The sequence below is a fragment of the Saccopteryx leptura genome, chromosome 2, assembly GCF_036850995.1.
Source record: "Saccopteryx leptura isolate mSacLep1 chromosome 2, mSacLep1_pri_phased_curated, whole genome shotgun sequence".
Taxonomy (NCBI): Eukaryota; Metazoa; Chordata; class Mammalia; order Chiroptera; family Emballonuridae; genus Saccopteryx; species Saccopteryx leptura.
In genome coordinates this window covers 296,469,395-296,489,656 of record NC_089504.1, presented here as the reverse complement: position 1 = coordinate 296,489,656, position 20,262 = coordinate 296,469,395, and the positions used below count along the sequence as shown (strand labels likewise).

At 36.6% G+C, this 20,262-nt stretch overlaps 1 protein-coding gene across 2 annotated transcripts in view; it reads right to left on the bottom strand.

Moving 5' to 3' along the window:
- Window positions 1-3,034, bottom strand: part of CFTR (CF transmembrane conductance regulator) — a 188,888-nt gene extending 185,854 nt beyond the window's left edge. Inside the window, exon 1 of one of the 2 annotated variants that reach the window (XM_066362550.1) lies at window positions 2,916-3,034. Coding sequence is in view for 1 of the 2 variants with exons in the window: in XM_066362549.1 (XP_066218646.1) it covers window positions 1,905-2,077 (173 nt within the window). In the remaining variant the exon portion in view is untranslated. Of the gene's footprint in view, window positions 1-1,904; window positions 2,086-2,915 lie in introns of those variants that run through there. The other variant, XM_066362549.1, reaches the window with a different exon arrangement.
- Between the last annotated feature and the right edge of the window lie 17,228 nt (window positions 3,035-20,262).

The following is a 20,262-nucleotide window of genomic DNA, read 5'->3' as shown; positions in this document are numbered from 1 at the left end:
AGTCCAACTTACAGAAACAGGGAGAAGAAAAGTCGTTCCCAGGGGCTGGGGTGTGGGTTAAATAGGAATGGGTTGGTAAAGGGCACAAACTCAGCTGTAAAGTGGATAAGGTCTGAAAATCAAATGTAAATCGTGGTAACTACAGTTGACAGTGCTGTACTGTATAATTAAAATTTGCTAAGAGAGGGGAACTTAAATGTTCTCACAAAAAAAGTGATAGATATGTTAATTAAGAAGATGGAAATGCTTTTCACAATGTATACTTATATAAATAAAGCAAAAAAAAGTAAAAATAAAATACACCTATTCTTTGAACAATTTATTATGAAAGAGTTTAGAAACAGAAATGAGCATGGGCTTAACAAACTTAGTAGCCATTATATTATATTTTTCACAAATCAACCGGAGACCACTTAAAAACTATACAAAAATTTGAAAGGTAATTTGTTAAGGAAAAGAAAACTTTGATAAATCAACAATAATCTCATTTAAATCAATAATAAGCTAATTTAAAGTCCCTTAGTACTTAGAAGTAACTAAGAGGTATTCATTCTTCTGAAAACTTTAGTTTTAAATTGATTGACATTTAGGTTCCTTAAAGCGCTCTAGTAAAAAGTCTACAGTGCACGCCAATGAGCATTTTGATTTTGTAAGTAACAGGAAAATAGATCAACAGAACAGATAATCGAATTTTTATAGATGGTGTAAGAAAATCTGCTGAAAACATCAATACATAAAAGGTAATATCAAAGAGTAAAGTCCTTCTCTCCCATCCACTGGGAGGAGCTCTCCTTCAATGGCTAATGAACTCTCCTTAGCCCTAAATTCCAGGCTTACTGCACATGCAGAGAAGAAAGATGTGAAAGATGTGTCCCTTTCACACCAAATATACATATGGATATATTTATAATATATTTGACTTTTCTGATACATAAATATGCTGATTAATTGGATAATTATGAGTCCAGCTGTACCTACTCATTCATTCATACAAGTATAATAGGAAAAGAAGATACAATATCCAAAGAACACTTCAAAAATGAAATGCTACATTTAATTACACTTTATCTAAGTCTTGAAATTTAGACCCTACTTTTTTAATCCCATTAGATGGAGTATGCAAGCTTTGATGGATCATCACATGCATAGTCGGTTAAATACATTTTATTAACTTTCAGTTGAATATAACTTCAGTATCTATTCCCATGGATTCCCATTTCCATGATAACTCTGACCCACCCATGTAAAATTTATAGCTCGTGGAACTGGATTTTTTAAAAATAGGTATTTCAAGGGATCTTCTTTCATTCTTTGCAGAATAATGGATTTGCAGCAACTACTTGTTTGACTTGCCCAGTATCATAACAACAAAAACTCAATTTAAGCACCTACTACCCACTTCGCCCCTCTCCCCTAAAAAGCGCAAAATACAGTCAGCGAAGGTTTTCTGGGCACCTACCGCTCGCAGGCATGGCCCTGGTAGTATGTGCACCAAGATATCATCTAAGCTTCCAAGGTATGAGGGGAGAAAACCAAGGACTAAACGTAAGTAATTTTATTAACAAGTTTATAATTCATAAACTTCTTAGAAAAATGTAAGAAATAATTGCACAGTAGCACATTAGGGTCTTGAGAGCATGACTTTCAGTTGTTAAGACTTCAGAGTTAATCTGAGGCTCTCTATCCAAACAACTGGCTTCAGTTTACTCTCTCATCTCTTCTTGAATAGATTTTATTCCACAAAATCCAGGTTCTCTTCCCTAACAATGAATGATAGCGCATCTTTAAAAAAAAAAAAAAAAAAAAAAAAAAACTATTTCTCTTTCCCCCAAACCAGCCTGTACACTGACTCTCCCCTTTCGTGGGCACGTGTCTTTCCAAAGCTCGGCTGGATACCCTCTCACCTGAAAAAAAGTTTGGAGATGACGCCGGCCTTTTCCAAAGGCGACCTCTGCATGGTCTCTGGGGACGCCGAGGTCCCTCCCGGGCAAGCTGGAATGAGCTCCTCAAGCCAAAGGCCCCACTCTTCCTGCTGCCTGCCGCTCGCCCCTTTTTCTTTGACCTGCTGTGATGTCATTTGCTTCCAACTCCCCCCACCACCCTACCCCACACACCTCCCATTTCCTTCTGCTCCTTTCCCCGCCTCCACTGCCCAGGTTAAAAGCCGCACTTTTGCTCCAGCAGCTTTCTCCACCCCCTCCCCACCCCGCCCGCACCCCGACCGCTCCCGCGCGCTCTTCCCCGGGCCGCGTCCAGCCCCCGCGCAGCCCGCAGGTGAGGACCGGCGCAGCCGCTCCGCCGGGCCAGCCACCGACGCTCGGGGACAGGAGCACAACCGACCCCCACCCCCCCACCCTCCCCAACCTCCTGGACCCTCCTCCTCACCAGGTTCCGCCGGAGCCCTGTCCGCCGCCGCCAACTTCCCCGTGCGTGCTCCCTTCTCCCTTTTTTCCGGGACCCTTGCGGGGTTCCTCTGACGTTTGCAAGGTGCATTTTGGAAGGGGAACAAAAATATGTCTCTTCTATATCAAAAAAGCAGCCTGGGCCGGAAAGTCCCGCGGCAGCCGTTGTTCCCAGAGCGCTTGGAGGTTTGTTAGTTTCAGGCTTAGGTAAGCGCAACGTGTGGCTCAGTGAGACCCCTGACGGGACTCCTTCAGGAGGGGCGGCGAGTTCCTGCGAGGAGCTGAGAGGAGTTGTCCCTTTGTCCATTCCTCGCCCAGGACTTGTTCATTGTCTGTCCTCGGATTTTCAGCCCGGCTTGCGTTTTTAAGAAAAGCTATTGTGTTGTTAGCGACTACGATGACATGTAAACTAACCCGCCCTGCTATAGATTTCCTAGTCTCGGTCAGCAAAGCATTTTGACTAATACGCTGAAAGGAATGTAAACAGGCTTTGAAGCAAAGGTAGCTTGTTACCTCGCATCTGAGTCAGAGAAAGGCGGTCTTCAACTCTCCGAGGGCATCTATGCTTTCTCCCCCCACGTGTGGTCGCCTTAGCTTCCTCCAGACTTTGGTGCGTAGATTGTGTGTCTGGCTGATGGTTTTTACAAGAGCCAAGCCTTTAATTCCTGAACCCTATTGTGTAAAAGCAAGGGCACACCGAGTTTAAATTGAGAAACCCAAATGAAAGTTAAAAGTTTGGACTGATTACTTTATTGCCTCTACACCTAAGGCAAGAGTATTTGCCTGTGAATTACTTTATTGTTGACTTGTGGTCACCCAAATACAGTCTAAATAAAACGTGTATTTCATAATTATAGAAATACAAACACATGTATTTAAATTAACGCGTTCAGCAGGTTTTTATAGCTCCACTTTGCAAGTCAGTAGCACCCTTTTTTCTATCTCAAAGGGGGTTTTATAAACATTTAAATTGTATTATCTTAAATTTTAACAGTAGAGGCAAAAGACCAAAGAGATAAACCAAATTGCATAAAGTCAGATACTAGGAAAGAACTCAAGCATTTCTAGTTCAGGATTCCTCCTTTAAATCCTGCACCCTTGTTTCCTCTCCAGTGTGACATACAAATGGGGCCCTGTCTCCATTATTGACTTTTCCCAGGTATGTGATTGAACTTCACCACCCTACTCCATTGTCTACTTTATAACTGCAAGTGCGATCCATTAAATATGATTCATTTTGAAATAAATTGGTAATTGGTTCCTTGTTACCGCAAAGCAAGTAACAATAAAGGGGTTGAGAATTAGTTCCAAACAAAAGATCATAGAAGCTGACCAAATGATAATGATTCAAAGAGACCCCTGATATCTGTCAATCAACTCCTTCCTCTGGAAAGAATAAATGAAATGGTGACTATTTCTTGAGTCCTTACTTTTTGCTAAGCATCATCTCATGTAGACCTAACAACAGCTATGTAACTAGGTATTCTTCTCCCCAATTTTTTGTTCAGGATTTTCTGTTGAGGAAACAGATAAGAAAAGTTAACTAAATGCCTGTAATGGTGCAGCTAAGATTCAAACTCAGGTCTAATTCCAAACCATCACTTCTCTCAATGTGTAATATTGGTTTTGAGCAAATCATTCCTGTGTATTTATATACTATCATTTATATACCAACTCAACCTTTCTCCTTGCATTAGTTTCATGAAATCATAACTGCTAGACCTGTTCTAAAATGAGACAAGGAAGCAGAAACCTACAAAGTAGATACTGGGATTATTTTTAATAAAGAACATTTAATTATAATATTTCATTTCAAGTGTGTGTATACACACATGTACATAGGAAGTCAGTCCCTAGATATTCATCATAAAAGATCACACCCCAAGTTTGTTCTTCATCAGTAAGACTTCACCATTATTCAGAATGTTAACATTGTAAGCAGACATGAACAAATGAACTAATTGAGACATGATATTCAAGATTTGCATCTAAGTAAATACCTGATGTGGGAATTGTAGACTTATGTACCAGGAAAGTGTCCAAATATGGCTGAAGGTCATTACTAAAATCTTAAATGTGGCTTTGAGATGTCAGGAACAGGAAAGAGATCCCTGGGCTGTGTGAGAGTAGAAGATAGTAATAGAAACAGTGAAGCTCTTCTCTGCTGGCTGCTCAAATATCAGCTCATAACATTTTATTATAATATTAATAGCTTATATTTGTTGAGCACTTATGCCTGGTGCCATGCCAAATACACAGCATGCTTTGTCTTTTTAGTCTTAATAACACCTTCATGGGACACATATCTTCTTCATTATCCATATATTACAGGTAAAAAAAAAAAAAAACAAAGGTGCAAAAGTTTAGTAATTTTCTCAAGCAAGTTGCAGGGTAAATAATAACAGAGAAAACTGAGATTTGAACCTAAGCCATTGATTGCATGAGCCCAACCATTTAACGACTACACATACTTTCCCTATAGAATTTCCTTAAATATAGACTTAATAGGTGGATACTTATATGGCATCTTTTTATTGTGATAAAATATACATAACGTAAATTTTACCACCTTAAACCATTTTTAGGTGTACAGTTCAGTAAAAGTCAACCTTTTAGGGAAGAAAAGATCATCAGAAAAGAGAAGTGCAAAGTCTTTGTCAGCTTCACACTGCTTGTAAATTTACCTAAGCTAGAAGGTAAAAAGTAGCCAAAGCCCTTACGCAGTGATAGCCAGAAATGCAAATATACATTATAGTCATACAGAGATGTTTCAGACCCAGAGGGAGGTGTCCTGATACATGACTAGGCCAGATTACTATTTACATTTACTTCTCCCAACATTATATTTGGGCTAACAATTCTGTTTATAAACACACATGCACACATACCTCTGTTTATATACATACATAACCCTTCATCCTCATAACCCCCTTGGAGACAGAAAATATGTCTTCCGTTTTCCTTTTAACTTTTTCCTTATTTAATAATACAGTATATACAATCAAACAGTTGTCCCTTGAGATCACTGAACTAATAGTTGAAATGTCACCCTAAAGGGGAAATCTGAAGATGTTCAGAGATGAATTGTTCCATTAATTTTTCAGCAAGCAAGAACTCGGTGCTATGGCCAGTATACAAAATAAGGAAGTATCTCCACCTTCCAAGACTCAGAATCTACCAAAGGTTGTCAAAATTCTCTAAAGATGCTACCAGAGCCCAGTGGGAAGAACTTGGGCTTTAAGGCAATAAAAAGCTCGGTTTTCAATGCTGGTACCAGTCCCCTTTTCTGAAAATAAGGTCCATAATAACCATTTCATGCACAATACAGTGAATATAGACAACAACATTGTATTAAAAATCATCAAACTTGACAAGAGAGTAGAATCTAATTATTCCAATTCCTGGAAAGAAAGTTTGATTATGTAAGGTGATAGCAATGCTAATTATTACTATAATGGCAATCAGATTAAAATATAAAATGTATCAAGTTAACATGTTGTATGCCTTAAATTAACAGAGGTATATATAAAATATGTTTCAATAATAATAATACCCAACTCGTAAGGTTGTTGAATGCATTAAATGAGATTCTTTCTACCTCCGTGGTTTTGACATTTGAAGCTGGACAATTTTTTTTGTGGGGACCTGTCCTGTGCATTGTAGGATGTTTAGCAGCATCTCTAGCTTCTACCTATGGATGCCAGTAAAACTAACACTCCCTCCCCCCCAGTCATGGCAACCAAAACTGGGAATCCAGAGATTTCCAAACACCTTCTGTGTGGCAAAGTTGCCCCCAGGTGAGAGTCACTATATGAAATTAATTAAATGTGATACATATGTGAGACATAAAGGGCTTATGCACTTAATAAGTACACAATACATTTTAGAAAGCATTACAATGTATTACTGCTAATAAAGCATAAATCAATATAACATAGCAAAACGGAATGCTGTAGAAAACTGAACTCCTTAAAGGCTGTCAGAATTCTCAGGAACATTGAACTGGCTCATTTCCTCTGCAGTTAGTTTGTATTTGGACAAGATGAAAAGAAGAAAATTCAGGTACCCTTCCAGTTATAAGATAATTTTGATTTAAGGGCAGGTCTAGATTTTTATATAGTGGAAGCATCCTAACTCCTTTTGTGTTGAAATGACATTTGAAAGCTCTGTTTTTCAGTTCCTTTAATTGTCAGCTCGTCACCCAGTGATACATTCTTAACAGCTGTGTCCAGATGGAATTTGGCGCCCTACTGGGTCTTCTGTTACTTAAAGGTATTTCCTCATAAAAAATATTAAAGATCCTCAACTTGTTCAAAATGGATGCTTATTAATGCTGCTAATAAGCTGGAAAAATTATAAACAGTATTCAGAAAACAACTTTATCATGAATATAAAAGCTAATAAATCTGGGACTTTCTAAAACTGTTGTTCATGAAATGTTTCATTATTTATATTGGTTCTTTTTTCATTTTCCTACTGAAGCATTTTTAGAAACAAGAGAATTCATAACACCAGATTAAATTTTCATTGATGGTATCATGCTGAAAGCCAGATGCTATCTATAAAGTTAAAATTGTGGTTTTATATATTTGAACTCTAACAAGAAGAGCGGTGATTTTTTCTTCAGATGAATTCTATATTAACTTATATGTTATAAACAAGAATTACATTTAGAAAGACAGTAGAGGACAGTAAACAAAACAGTAGGTTATCCCCTTATTTATAAATATTCCCCCCAAAATAGATCATTTGTAAAACACACACATGTAAATCAGGAGGACATTTAAAACAAAGAATAAAAGAGAGACTGCATGGGAAACTGTTATTGCACCTGAGAAATAAAGTAATTCTGAATGTCTCAGCCATCAAAGTCCAATGGGTTGTATTATTTTTATAGTCTGATATCTGATGGAAGTCTATGTACAATTTCACCTGGAAAAAAAATATTTCCTCTATCCCAATTTTGAAAGAGTTTGCCATTTAAAAGCTTATAGAATTATCATTGAATGACATCATGAACAGTATTTTCAGCTACGATTTTTTCACAAACATTATTTTATGCTCATTTCTGATACTAACCTATGATTAAAGCCAAAGACACAATATAGAATCAGTTTGCTCAGGGATGGTTATTAAGGCTGGGAAACTAGAATCTGAGAATTCCCAGGGTCAGAGGCTTCTTTCTGATTTGCTTTAACTTACCCTGTATAGACAGAGTCTATCAGTCTTGTTGTTTGAGGACACTAGGCTAGCCATTTATTGATTTTTCAGTTCACTGTGATTGGTGGAACTATGGTGACTAATCCATATGGTCAAAAGGACAACCAATTCCTGGTTCAATGACTGTGGCTCACTGGCCTCCATAGCCTGCATCCTGGTGTATCAGAGAATGACAATAACCTACTCTAATGACTGTTGAAAGGCAGCTTGATGAAATAAATGGCAAAACACTTTGGAACTTTTATTTACAAATGCAGAAATTACGTTTAAAGATATGTATGAAAATTGTCTAAATCTTTTCTGTAAGAAAGCATATCATGTAATTTAAAGAAAATCAAATTGACAAGAACTGGTTTTCATTTTTAAAAACTTGACTGTTACAAAGTTTTACCTAAAAATTATAATTTTTTATAATAGTAATTTTTTTGAAATTTGGCTAGTGTATTTCTATTTTTATTGACATGAATAGTTATTCTTATAAAATAAGTAGAAAGTGTTGTATATTTAAATTTATCAAAAATGAGTTTAAGTTTTTGAAGTGTAAACAGTTTGCTACATTCTGTTTAAATATGTAGATATAAATATTGTGATGACATATTGACATTTTCTAATAATAAAACCACAAAGAAATGGAAATATTTTAAACAACTATTTTAAAAATATTATATCCATAGCATGAGTTTATTTATTTATTTTTAAATTAAATTTATTGGGTTGACACTGGTTAATAAGATCATAAGTTTCAACTGTAGATTTCTATGATACCTGATCAGTATACTGCATGGTGTGCCCACCACCCAAAATCAAATCATCTTCTGTCACCATGTATTTGGTCACCTTTACCCTTTACTACCCCCAACTTCTTCCTTCTGGTACCACCATCCTGTTGTCTGTGTCTGAGTTTCAGTTTTATATCCAACATATGAGTAAAATCATTATGGGTTCTTAGGTTTTTCTGACTGACTTATTTCACTTAGCATAACATTCTCAGGGTCTATCCATGTTGTCACAAATGGTGGTATTTCATCTTCTCTTATAGTTAAGTAGTATTCCATAGTATATATGTACCACATCATCTTTATTCAGTCATCTATCAAAAGACACTTTGGTTGTCTCTATGTCTTGGCCACCATGAAAAACACTACCATGAACATGGGGTGCATACACTCTGCAAATAAATGTTTTCAACTTTTTGGGGTAGATACCCAGAAGAGGATTATTGGGTCATATGTTAACTCTATTCTTAGTTTTTTAAGGAACTGCCATACTGTTTTCCATAATAGCTATTCCAGTTCACATTCCCACCAGCAGTGAATGAAGGTTCCTTTTTCTTCACAACCTGTCCTAATATTTATTACCTGTCTTGTGGATAATAGCTAACCTAACAGGTATAAGGTAGTATCTCATTGTAATTTTTATTTGCATTTCCATAATAGCAAGTAAAGTTGACCGTCATTTCATACATCTGTTGGACATTTGTCTGTCTTCTTGGGAGAAGTGTTTTTTCAGGTTCTCTGCCTATTTTTTAATTGGGTTTTTTGTTTGGTGTTGAGTTGTCTGAGTTCTTTATGTATTTTGGATATTAATCCCTTGTTGGAGTTGTTTGTGAATATTATCTTCCGTTTGGCTGGTTGCCTTTTAGTTTTGTTAGCAGTTTCTTCTGCTGTGAAGAATCTTTTCATTTTGATATAGTCCCGTTCATTTATTGTTGCCTTTATGTCCTTTGCCTTTGGGGTCAAATTCATAAAATGTTCTCTAAGACCAAGGTCCATAGGTTTAATATTTATGTTTTCTTCCTTGTAATCTATTGTTTCAGATCTTCTGTTTAGGTCTCTAATTTAATTTGAATTAATTTTAGTATATGAGGACAAACAGAATCTAGTTTCATTCTTTTGCATGTGGTTTTCTAATTTTCCCAGCACCATTTATTGAAGAGGTTTTCTTTTCTTCATTGTGTGTTTTTGGTTCTGTTGTCAAACATCAGTTGCCCATAAATATGTGGTTTAATTTCTAGGCTCTCAATTCTCTTCCAATAGAGCGTGTGTCTATTTTTCTGCCAATACCATGCTGTTTTGATTATCACTGCTCAGGAATGTAATTTGAAGTCAGGTAGTGTGACACCTCTGACTCTGTTCTTTTCCCTCAAGGTTGCTTTGGCTATTTGGGGTCCTTTGTGATTCTATACAAATCTGGTGATTTTTTTGTTCTATTTATTTAAAAAATATCACTGAGATTTTGATGGGGGTTGCAATAAATCTTCATACTACTTTGTTTTTTGTTTGTTTGTTTGTTTTTTCTTTTTTTACTACTTTGGGTAATATGGCCATTTTAACTATGTTGATTCTTCTAATCCATGAACATAGAATATCTTTTCATCTCTTGTGTCTTTTTCAGTCTCTTTTAATAATGCTTTGTAATTTTCAGTATATAGTATCCTCACATTCTTTGTTAAGTTTATTTTTACGTATTTTATTCTTTTGTTGTAATTGCAAATGAAAATTTTTTATTTTTTTTAAAGTTTTATTGTTAGTATATAGGAATGCATTAGATTTTTATACATTTATTTTTGTATCCTGTGACTTACATGTACAGTATGGTACACGTTTTTACTGCATAAATTATGTTACATATCTTGGAAAAATCTTGTCAAGTTGGTATATTTTATTATCATCATTATTCCATTTTATAAATGAAGAAACTGAGGTGCAGAAGTTTAAATGCCATGCCCAAATTCAAGAAATAGAGCCAGAATTTGAATGAACCCAGTGGTTTGGCTCCAAAGCTGAGCACTTAATCACAGTGTTCCTCGAACCATATCTGATCCATAAAGAACTGTTTTGTTCATTTAACTGAGCTTCTACAATTTGTACACTTGCTTTTCTCTTTCGGTAAAAATAGATTTATCACAAAAGTGATTTTCCCGCTTCTTTTTATTCATGTTTTCAGAATGCATTGGATGAACTCTTCATTATTGCCATCCATTGGGTGGGGGAGGTGGAGGACAAGACCTTTTCTTCTTCTCCTTCTCTTCCACCTTCTCTTCCTCCTCCTTCCCCTCCTCCTCCTCCTCCGCCTCCTCCTCCTCCTTCTTCTTCTGAGATTCAACATAGTTAGAATCCATCTGATGTTAATTAAAGTGACCCAAACTAAAATGTTCCAGCAGAATGTGACACAACATAAGAGGAAAAGTTAATGCCAGTGCTTCCTTCTTGGTGGGAGATGGGCCACCCTGCAGCTAAAACCTGGAAGCTTGCCTTTACCTCCCCATCATGGGGTGCTGGGCAGGCTTTGGAGACTAGTGGAGAAACTTTGAAAGCTCAAATATAATTATTACTGGCTGAGTCTAAGACTGAGGGAATGAGTTTTCTCTTCCTCTGGGAACTACTATGATCTGTACAAAAATTTTTTCCCCAAAAGCAATAATCACAGCAGTGGACCAGGATGCATTATTAGACTCTGCAGGAGGACCTATTCTCAGTAGTGACACAATGTTGTGGTAACAGGCTCTTGCAGCAGAAAATTAGCTGAGACATGTGAGAAGCAGACAGACCAAATCCTCCATTTACTCCATCTCTCTGGTGTGTCCAAGATCCCTTGAGATGATGAAAACCCTGGGGTTATTGGCTAGTTTAGGGTGAAGGATGAACGTAAGAAAGAGTTTCTGGGCTTCTTGCTAACTTCAACATTTAACAGTTAAAAAAAGATGTTACCTTATATGAATCCTATGAAATAGGTTAAAGGAGATATACAAGTTGCAAACACATATATGTTTGCATAAACATTGGGGGGGAAAAAAAGCCTGGAAGGACATGCTGTATTTTCTCATGTATAAGATGCTCCCATGTATAAGACACACCTTAATTTTGGGGCCTGAAATTTGAAAAAAAAATGTATTACACAAAGTTATTGAATTCAAGTTTTATTCATCATAAAATTCATACACTCTTCATCACTGTCAAAACTCTCATACATTAGCTTGTCCTCATCTGTGTCTGATGACGAATCACTGTCTTCAACAACGAGCGCAAAAATAAGCGCAAAAAAGCGGGAAATGCAAGTAAAAAACCTACAACCACTGTATAAGACTCACCTAGTTTTTAGACCCCCAATTTTTTGAAAAATGGTACATCCTATACATGGGGAAATATGCTATGTCATAATCATGCCATATATTTCTAAGCTTTTTAAATGCTTTTTCAAAACAAACAAAAAAAATGCATCTTGTGAAGTAAAGTGACTTTGACTCTATTCCACGAATGTTTTGGGGAAGCCTAAACAGGAAAAGAGAGAGTTTCCAGGAAAGAGAAAGAGTCAGCAAGGCAGAATTCTGCTACAAGTTTAAGGGGCTTCTTCTATCTACATTGCTCCTAAAACCAACCTCAGACCTGCATCCTGGGCTTAAGACCAAAAACAAAATCTTCTCAGGGGATCATTATAAATAGTCACAAATATGCCCTGTTGGGAGTAGAAGAAAAATGCCGCCATCAGTTAACTTGAAACAGTTGACCATAAGCAGCTCCTCTACACTAGTTCTTTAGAAGTTACTGTTCCCATGAACCCCGTGTGTCTTATGTAAGTGCCACAGTTACACTGCATTTTATTTTGGGTGTGTAATAAGCATTAGTTCTTTTTTTTATTATTCATTTTAGAGAGGAGAGGGAGAGACAGAGAGGAGAGACAGAGAGAGAGAAGGCAGGGAGGAGCTGGAAGCATCAACTCCCATATGTGCCTTGACCAGGCAAGCCCAGGGTTTCGAACCGGCGACCTCAGCATTTCCAGGTCGACGCTTTATCCACTGCGCCACCACAGGTCAGGTAGCATTAATTCTTAAAATGTAAAATAAGATGCAAGTTTTAGAATTCTTTTTGGCAGTTTTTTTCTTAAAAACAAAATACTAGAAGCCGCCCAAATGGAAGTGTGTAGTCTTCTTTATCTGCACAGGATGCTGCCAACTCCCAGTTCATCCTGGAGGCCAGGCTACGTGGGGAGCAGCAGCAGGTTCTCATCGCCCCTGCCCCAGTCTCGGCCCTTCCCCAAAGCAAAGCACGAGCTCTGCCCCTCTCGCCCCTCGGGGCCCACCAGGTACTCCGGGTACTGGTCTTGTTTCCTGTCCGATGACCTACATGCCCTCAGCAGAAACCTTGAGCCTTTCTGCACCTGCCTGATGCTTGGCACTGGTGGGAACCCGGCAACTGACAGTTCCCTGGAGGAGAGCCAGGCCGGGTGGAACACCCAGTCCCATACTCCAGGCTCATCCGCCAAGTTCAGAGCCAGCCACCAGCTGCGACTGCGCTGCTGTTTTTCAAGTCTCAGTTTGGTTGTGATTCTAATTGTCTTAGGAATTCTTTTTGTTCATAACAATCAAATAATAAAGCAGATGACTACTGAGAATCATTTGGTCCAAAACAGAGTAGGAAAAAACAGCCTATTTGATTCTTATATCTTGCTTGCTTTTAAGAAAATGAAGGATTTTTTTATGGTGCAAGATAAATTTAGATTAAAATGTCGATGTCAGGGGGCGGGGGGGAGACCCCTATTCAATCACCCAAATGTGTTGTCACATTAACCTATCCAAATGTGAGGCTTATAAATAATCTGAATAATTTCACAAACAAAAAGGACTCTATTCTAGAATCTGTTTCTAAGTTCCCTTATAATTAAATTTAAAATATGCTTTCATTTGGCTGTATAAGAAAACAGACTTCACAGCATCTCATTTTAAAATTTACTGTCTCTCGGACAGCATGGCATAGAGTTCGAGCTCATCCGCTGGGGGAGAGGAGAGCTCCTCTTTTGTAAAATGGAGGAGTTTTTTATTATAAAGGGTGACTGTGAGAATTAAATTAGTTGATATGTGTAAAAAAATTAACAAATTATCTAATAGAGAATAAATGCTCCATAGATGGAGTGCGTGTGTCTGTGTGTGCACGCTTCCCGTTTCACAGCTTCCTGTTAGTGGTTCACTGAATGCTGAACTGGTTCTGCCGCTCTTTACAATAAAGAATAAAATATGGGCCCTGGACGGTTGGCTCAGTGGTAGAGCGTCGGCCTGGCGTGCAGGAGTCCCGGGTTCAATTCCCGGCCAGGGCACACAGGAGAGGCACCCATCTGCTTCTCCACCCCTCCCCCTCTCCTTCCTCTCTATCTCTCTCTTCCCTTCCCGGAGCCAAGGCTCCATTGGAGCAAAGTTGGCCCAGGCGCTGAGGATGGCTCTGTGGCCTCTGCCTCAGGCGCTAGAGTGGCTCTGGTTGCAACAGAGCAACGCCCCAGATGGGCAGAGCATCGCCCCCTGGTGGGCATGCCGGTGGATCCTGGTGGAGCGCATGCGGGAATCTGTCTGACTGCCTCCCCGTTTCCAACTTTCCCCGTTTCAGAAAAATACAAAAAAAAAAAAAAAAAAAAGAATAAAATATGTATGGGAGAATCTCATTACTTTTAAAATATAGTGCAGGTCTTCTCAACCAGTTTTACTTTTGTTTACTTCCTAAAAGTGAGGAAAAATGAAACTCAACAATAAGAAAGCAAACAACCCAATTTTTTAAAAAGCCAAATATGTGAACAGAGACTGCACCACAGAAGATATACAGATGGCAAATAAGCATATGAAAAGCTGCCCATCATGGTTAGTCATTAGAGAATTGCAAATGAAAACAATGACATACCCTTTGGAATGGCTAATATCTAAAACTCTGACAATACCAATCAATCACTGGTGAGAATGGCTGGTTAGAAATTAAAATGGTACCGCCATTTTGGAATACAGTGGCAGTTGCTTACTAAGCTAAATGTACTCTTACTATATAATCTAACAATCATACTTCCAAGTTTTAACCAACTGACTTGAAAACATGTCCACACAAAAATATGCATGCAAAGATTTATAGTATTTTTACTCATAATTGCCAAAACCTGCAAGTGAACAAGATACACTTCAGTCAGTGAATGAGTAAGAAAACTTGGTACCTCTACATGATGAAATACTACTCAGTAATAAAAGGGAATGAACTATCCAGCTAAAAAAGACATGGATAAATCTTAAATACATATTGTTAGTGAAAGATGCCGGTATGAAAAATATACATACTCTATGATTTTAATTATATGCAACTATATTGGGATGGTAAACAGGTCAATGGTTGCTAGTTGTTAGGAGAAGGGTTATATAGGTGAAACACAAGGAATATTTTTAGGTCAATGAAACTGTTCAGTATGATACATAACACTATGCATTTGTCAAAACCCATATAATTTTACAGCACAAAGAATGAACCTTAATATATGTGATTTTTTTTTTTTTTTTACAAAAGATCAGGGTTGGCAGAGGGGACTCCAAGATGGAAACCAGAATGTGACATGAGAATCTAACTATATTCTGACGTGTGAAACAACCTCACTGAAAGAAATGGGTGAGGGTAGGGGGAAGATTCTGGACAAAGTACCTTTAGAAATGAGTGGAGTTTGTAAAACTAAAGATAATACTAAAGGTATAAGTACTCCTCTAGCTGACAAGGGGTACAAGTTAATATTCTGAAACCACTATATAGGCATGCCTAGAAATGAAAACTTATAGATTGTGGATGGTAGAAGTCAGGTTTCTCACTGTTGGATTGGGAAGTTACAGATAAGCAAGGAGAAGAGGTTTAAATGATCCATGTAGTCATGCAATAGAATTAGAGACACCTATAAACTCATGTTTAGCTTAATAAAGATACGGATGGTTTCATAGAGAAGTATTTATAGACATGTGTTTACATAAGTTATTATTCATGCATAATATTTTCTTGATCTGTCAGCTGAAGGGGCCTAAAAGCAATGACATCTCAACAGCAACCAACACACCCTAGCACCTAGATCTTAGTTTTTAACAGCTTTCTCCAAGCAACAGCTCCTTTTAACACTGCGGCAGGAAATATACAAAATATATAAGATGAGCCTGGAGTATCTTGTAGTGTCAGAAAGTAAAGAAGTGCTAATATACATACATACATTCATACATACATACACACCACAATAAGGGGGTATTTAAAAGGGACACAAAAGTAAGGTGAAAGAGCCCCCCAATGGCCAAAATTGGAACAATTTCAGCATATAATACAACCCAATTAAATTATAACCCAAGTATAAAATAAATATGAGTCATTACTGACATAAATTAATGGGAGAACAGATAAATTTCCTGTGCAGAAGAATTACAAATAATTTATGTAAATATTTCACTATCAAAGAGGTAGATCTCAACTCCGCTTTCTGAGTGTGGAGTGTGCACAATGACTTTCTTCCAGGGTACAGTATTGAGGGGAGAAAAGAGTACCTTCATAGAGGAAAAACCTGACACTATCTCAGCCAGATAATCAGGGTCAAAATCAACAGTAATAGGTCATTTGTGAGTATGTACCTTTGATATTAAGTGATGAAAATGACACTTTGTCTCTGCTATCCTTGTCCCTAAAACGTATAACCCCTGTTTGACCTCCCCCTTTCCCCAAAATGCAGACAAATCTTAGTTAACAGGCATTCTACAAAAAATCTGAATAATACTCATCAAAACTGTCAAAGTCATCAAAAATAAGGAAAGTCTTACAACCTATCACAACCAACAGGAGCCTAGGCAGATGGACTAAATATTGTATATAATGTGCTATCTTAGAAGAAATCTTGGAATGGAAAAAGATCATTAGATCTGAATAAAGTACTGACTTTAATTAATAATAATGTATCACTGTTGATTCATTAATTGTGACAAATGTTCCATACATTTAGGCTGTTAATAATAGGGGAAATTGAGGATATGGTGTAGCAGGTGTCCCCAAACTACGGGCCCGCGGGCCACATGCGGCCCCCTGAGGCCATTTATCCGGCCCCCTGCTGCACTTCTGGAAGGGGCACCTCTTTCATTGGTAGTCAGTGAGAGGAGCACTGTATGTGGTGGCCCTCCAACGGTCTGTGGGACAGTGAACTGGCCCCCTGTGTAAAAAGTTTGGGGACCCCTGGCAGGATATCTCTGTAGCAGCTTCTAAATTTTTCTGTAAATCTAAACCTATTTTAAAATAAAACTTTTATTTTAAAAATAAGAAAAAATTTTTACTCACCTGACACATTTTTCATGCGATGACAAATTACTAACAATTTGAAACTTTAATAATCTTTAATATTTAATAATAATACCTCATTTCCAGTCAGAGCTCACGTTTAGCAAGCATTTTGAAAACTATTCACCTTACTATTTATTTTTCTCAATTAATGATTTCTCGTGCAAGGGTGAGCATAGGATCTAGGACTTAGGGCATGAACTACAGAAGTCTGGAAAACTGTCTTTAAACTTCTATTACTTTATGACCTTAAAAATCCTTCTACCCCCAGTGGGAAATAAATCATGTACAAAGCAATGGTCAATGAATATTTCTTTAAATAAATTAAAACAAAAACAAAATAACTTAATATCTTGATCCCAAGAAAGCTCACAAGAAAAATAAAATCCTCATGTTCCCTTGTCAACTCAGGACCATCAAACTGGGCTGCAGCTAGTCATTATTGTAGCTGTTATTAATAGAAGGAACTCAGCAACCATGCCCAAGTTTCAAAGTAATATTAACTACTCACTATGAGAGTTGCATGACCTAAAAATGAAAATGAATTTGGCCACAGAGTAGTGACATATTTTTATTCCCATTGAATTATGTAAAAAACATTGGATTCTAGAAAAATATTGCATTAGAACAGATTTAATTTAAAGTTCTATTATTTTCTCTAGGAAAATATTTTACTTAAATAATTGTTTTATCTGTGTGATTTCTTTTTTACCTTTCTACTTACTCTGCTCTCTCAATCTTCTATATTTGACATCACTGATTTTCAGCTTCAAATTTTATGTAAGATAGCTATGAACTAAAAAAGAACTGTCACATTTCACTAAAAAAAAATAAAGTATTTCGGAAATAGTTTAAAGTTACCCAGCCACAGGTTTTTACATCTATGTTGGAAATTGTATAGTTAAGACATGTCTTGAAAAGAAAATTTTTTTTTTTGTGGGACAACTAATACTTCAAGGTATTAAAGCATAAAACATGCTTTTATTTCCTCACTTGATTGTTCCTGTTTTGTTTTTCAGTCTGAGTCACACCCACTGTATATCCAGGATGAATAAAATGCAGGAAATTAATTAGGACTGAGTCCTTAATGTGCTGAGCCTTTTATGTGTTTTCCCTCATTTAATTTTCTCAGTATCCTTATGAGATAATTAGTATGCCATTTTACTCTTGAGGAAAATAGGATTCAAAAGAATCTTTAGCATACTTACCTAAAGCCTTTCATCTAGTACAGGCGATCCTGGATTAGATCTAACTGATCCCAAAACTACTCCCTTTCACTACAGTGGTGTGGGGTAAAGTGTTATTCAGTGAACTATAATCACTGAGAATAGAAAATTGTAGAATTAATTTTCTTTATATTTTTAACAAGAGACCTTAAACTGAGAAAAAGAAATTTGAGCTTTTACTGTTAATACAGTGAAATGATTTGAAATGGAAAATTCAACTAGTTTCTTAACATCACACCGATTTTTGGCATTGATCAAAGGAGACTCAGTGTTGTTCCTTTGAGTCCCCAGAGGTCAGTGCTACAGAGCAATGAGTGAGAAGAGAGAAAATTCAGGAGAAATACCCTCTTTTTACCCTTCCCATACTCAGAAAAAGCCCAGTGGTTGGGGCATGTCCTATCCAAAAATGCAGGCCAGAGTTCAAACCAATGTCTACTGGCAGAAAGGGCAAAGGTAAAATTATGGGTTTGGAGAGTGATGGAAAATTTCTTGCACTGAACAGGGAATTCCACGTAGTTATCTGTAAATAAAGGCACATACTGGGTTTTGTTTTGTAGCATGATACAGAAATATGTAAACTTACAGTTTTTAAAGAGTAAGACAAATTTTAATTCTTGTTGGGACCTTTGAATCGTTTGGGATTACAGTGCATGTTTTACAACTACATAGTTAACAGAATTTTGCACACAAATAAATATGTATTCAGATGCCTGTTGACCATACATATTGCCTACTCTACTGGAAAGTGCTGTTCTTTAGGTCTTCATGAGAACTATCCTTTTGCATATTTTTGTATGTGCCTACTGTCTTCTTTACATTTGTCCTTAGGTTTTATAAAACAATCTTCACTTTTTCCCAGAAGCATTGCATTCATATTTCCATATTAATACTTAGTTTTCCTAAATTTAAGTTATATTGGAATTTATTTAAATGCTTTCATGTGGTTCACTTAAAAACAAATTGAAGGTTCACAAAATGCTTTTAACTTTTGATAAATTTTAAAATTTATTGATAAAAAATGAGAATTATAAGATATATGTGTATGGGTTACTTATATTACAATTTACTTCCAGTCTTAAAACCTTTTAGTGCTATTACAGATTTTTAGATGTTTTTAATGCATAATAAAGTTTAAATAAGTGTAAATAAATTATTAACTTTAAAATAAATAAATAAATTTGAAGATCTTATTTTTTAAGTTTTAATATATTTAATTATCTGTCTTTTAGGAATGACTCTTTTGGAAGACATTTCAGAATCACCTGCATTTAGTATAAATCGATGACTTCTAATTTCACCACTCCTGTGGTTTTCGATCCATCTCCACCCCCACTACTTGAACTATTGATATTTATGGGACTATGTCAAATCCTTCAGATGTATGGAATTAGGAGAAAAAGTTGATATCTAATGTTTAAATAATGAAATTTTATTTCTTATTACTGAATTATCATAAGTGACTGGGGCCTCTTCACTTCTCCTTTTCAATATAAAATAATTTTATAGAAAAGGTTGGTTTATATCATATTAACTTAGCAAAGTAAGACTTGAAACACATCATTCTACTAATTAGTCTAAGAGAATGAGATTTTTATCAGAAGAGAATACCTGAGTACACACATTTCAAAAAATACACAATGGTAATTCTAATAATGAGTTCATGCTTCTAAGTGTGCCTGATTTCTATGTGCTATATTAGAAAGAGAATCACATATGTAGACAAACAGTTTGTTATGCCCCTCAGAGTGGTGATATCTCTAACTGGGCAAGTTTAAGTTATAATATCTAATAGCAGAAAATGATTTAGTATTGATTTCAACTTTAACCCACATGGCAATGAATTCCAAATAGTTTGGAATCTTCATTAGTTTTTTGTTTCTGGCCTAGTTTCAAGAAATAAATCTTGCTAATTCTCCTCAAACATGCATCCTCATTGCTAAATCAGGATTCACAGAGAACAGGATCCTCTTCTGTGTGTCCCAGAGTTCACATGGCACTGGTCATCAGTCAGTTAGAATGAGCACTTCTAGGTCATTGATCTGACAAGTGTAAAACAAGAAAAAGTTAAATTATAGGCATTAAATTAGAAGTTAACATTAACTTTCAGTCTTATTTCTGAATAATATTCTGACCAAATACAAAAGGAGTTAACACATTATGTTTATATATAGCACTTTTTGGCATATAACTCAATTTAACTCTCTTCAGTAAATATACCTCAGGTGTCCTCCATGTGTCAGGGCCGTTCGCAGAAAGTCAGAGGGTCCTGTGGCCCAGGCCTCAGATGATGTGCAGGCCCAGAGCTACAAGAAGATAGCCACTAGA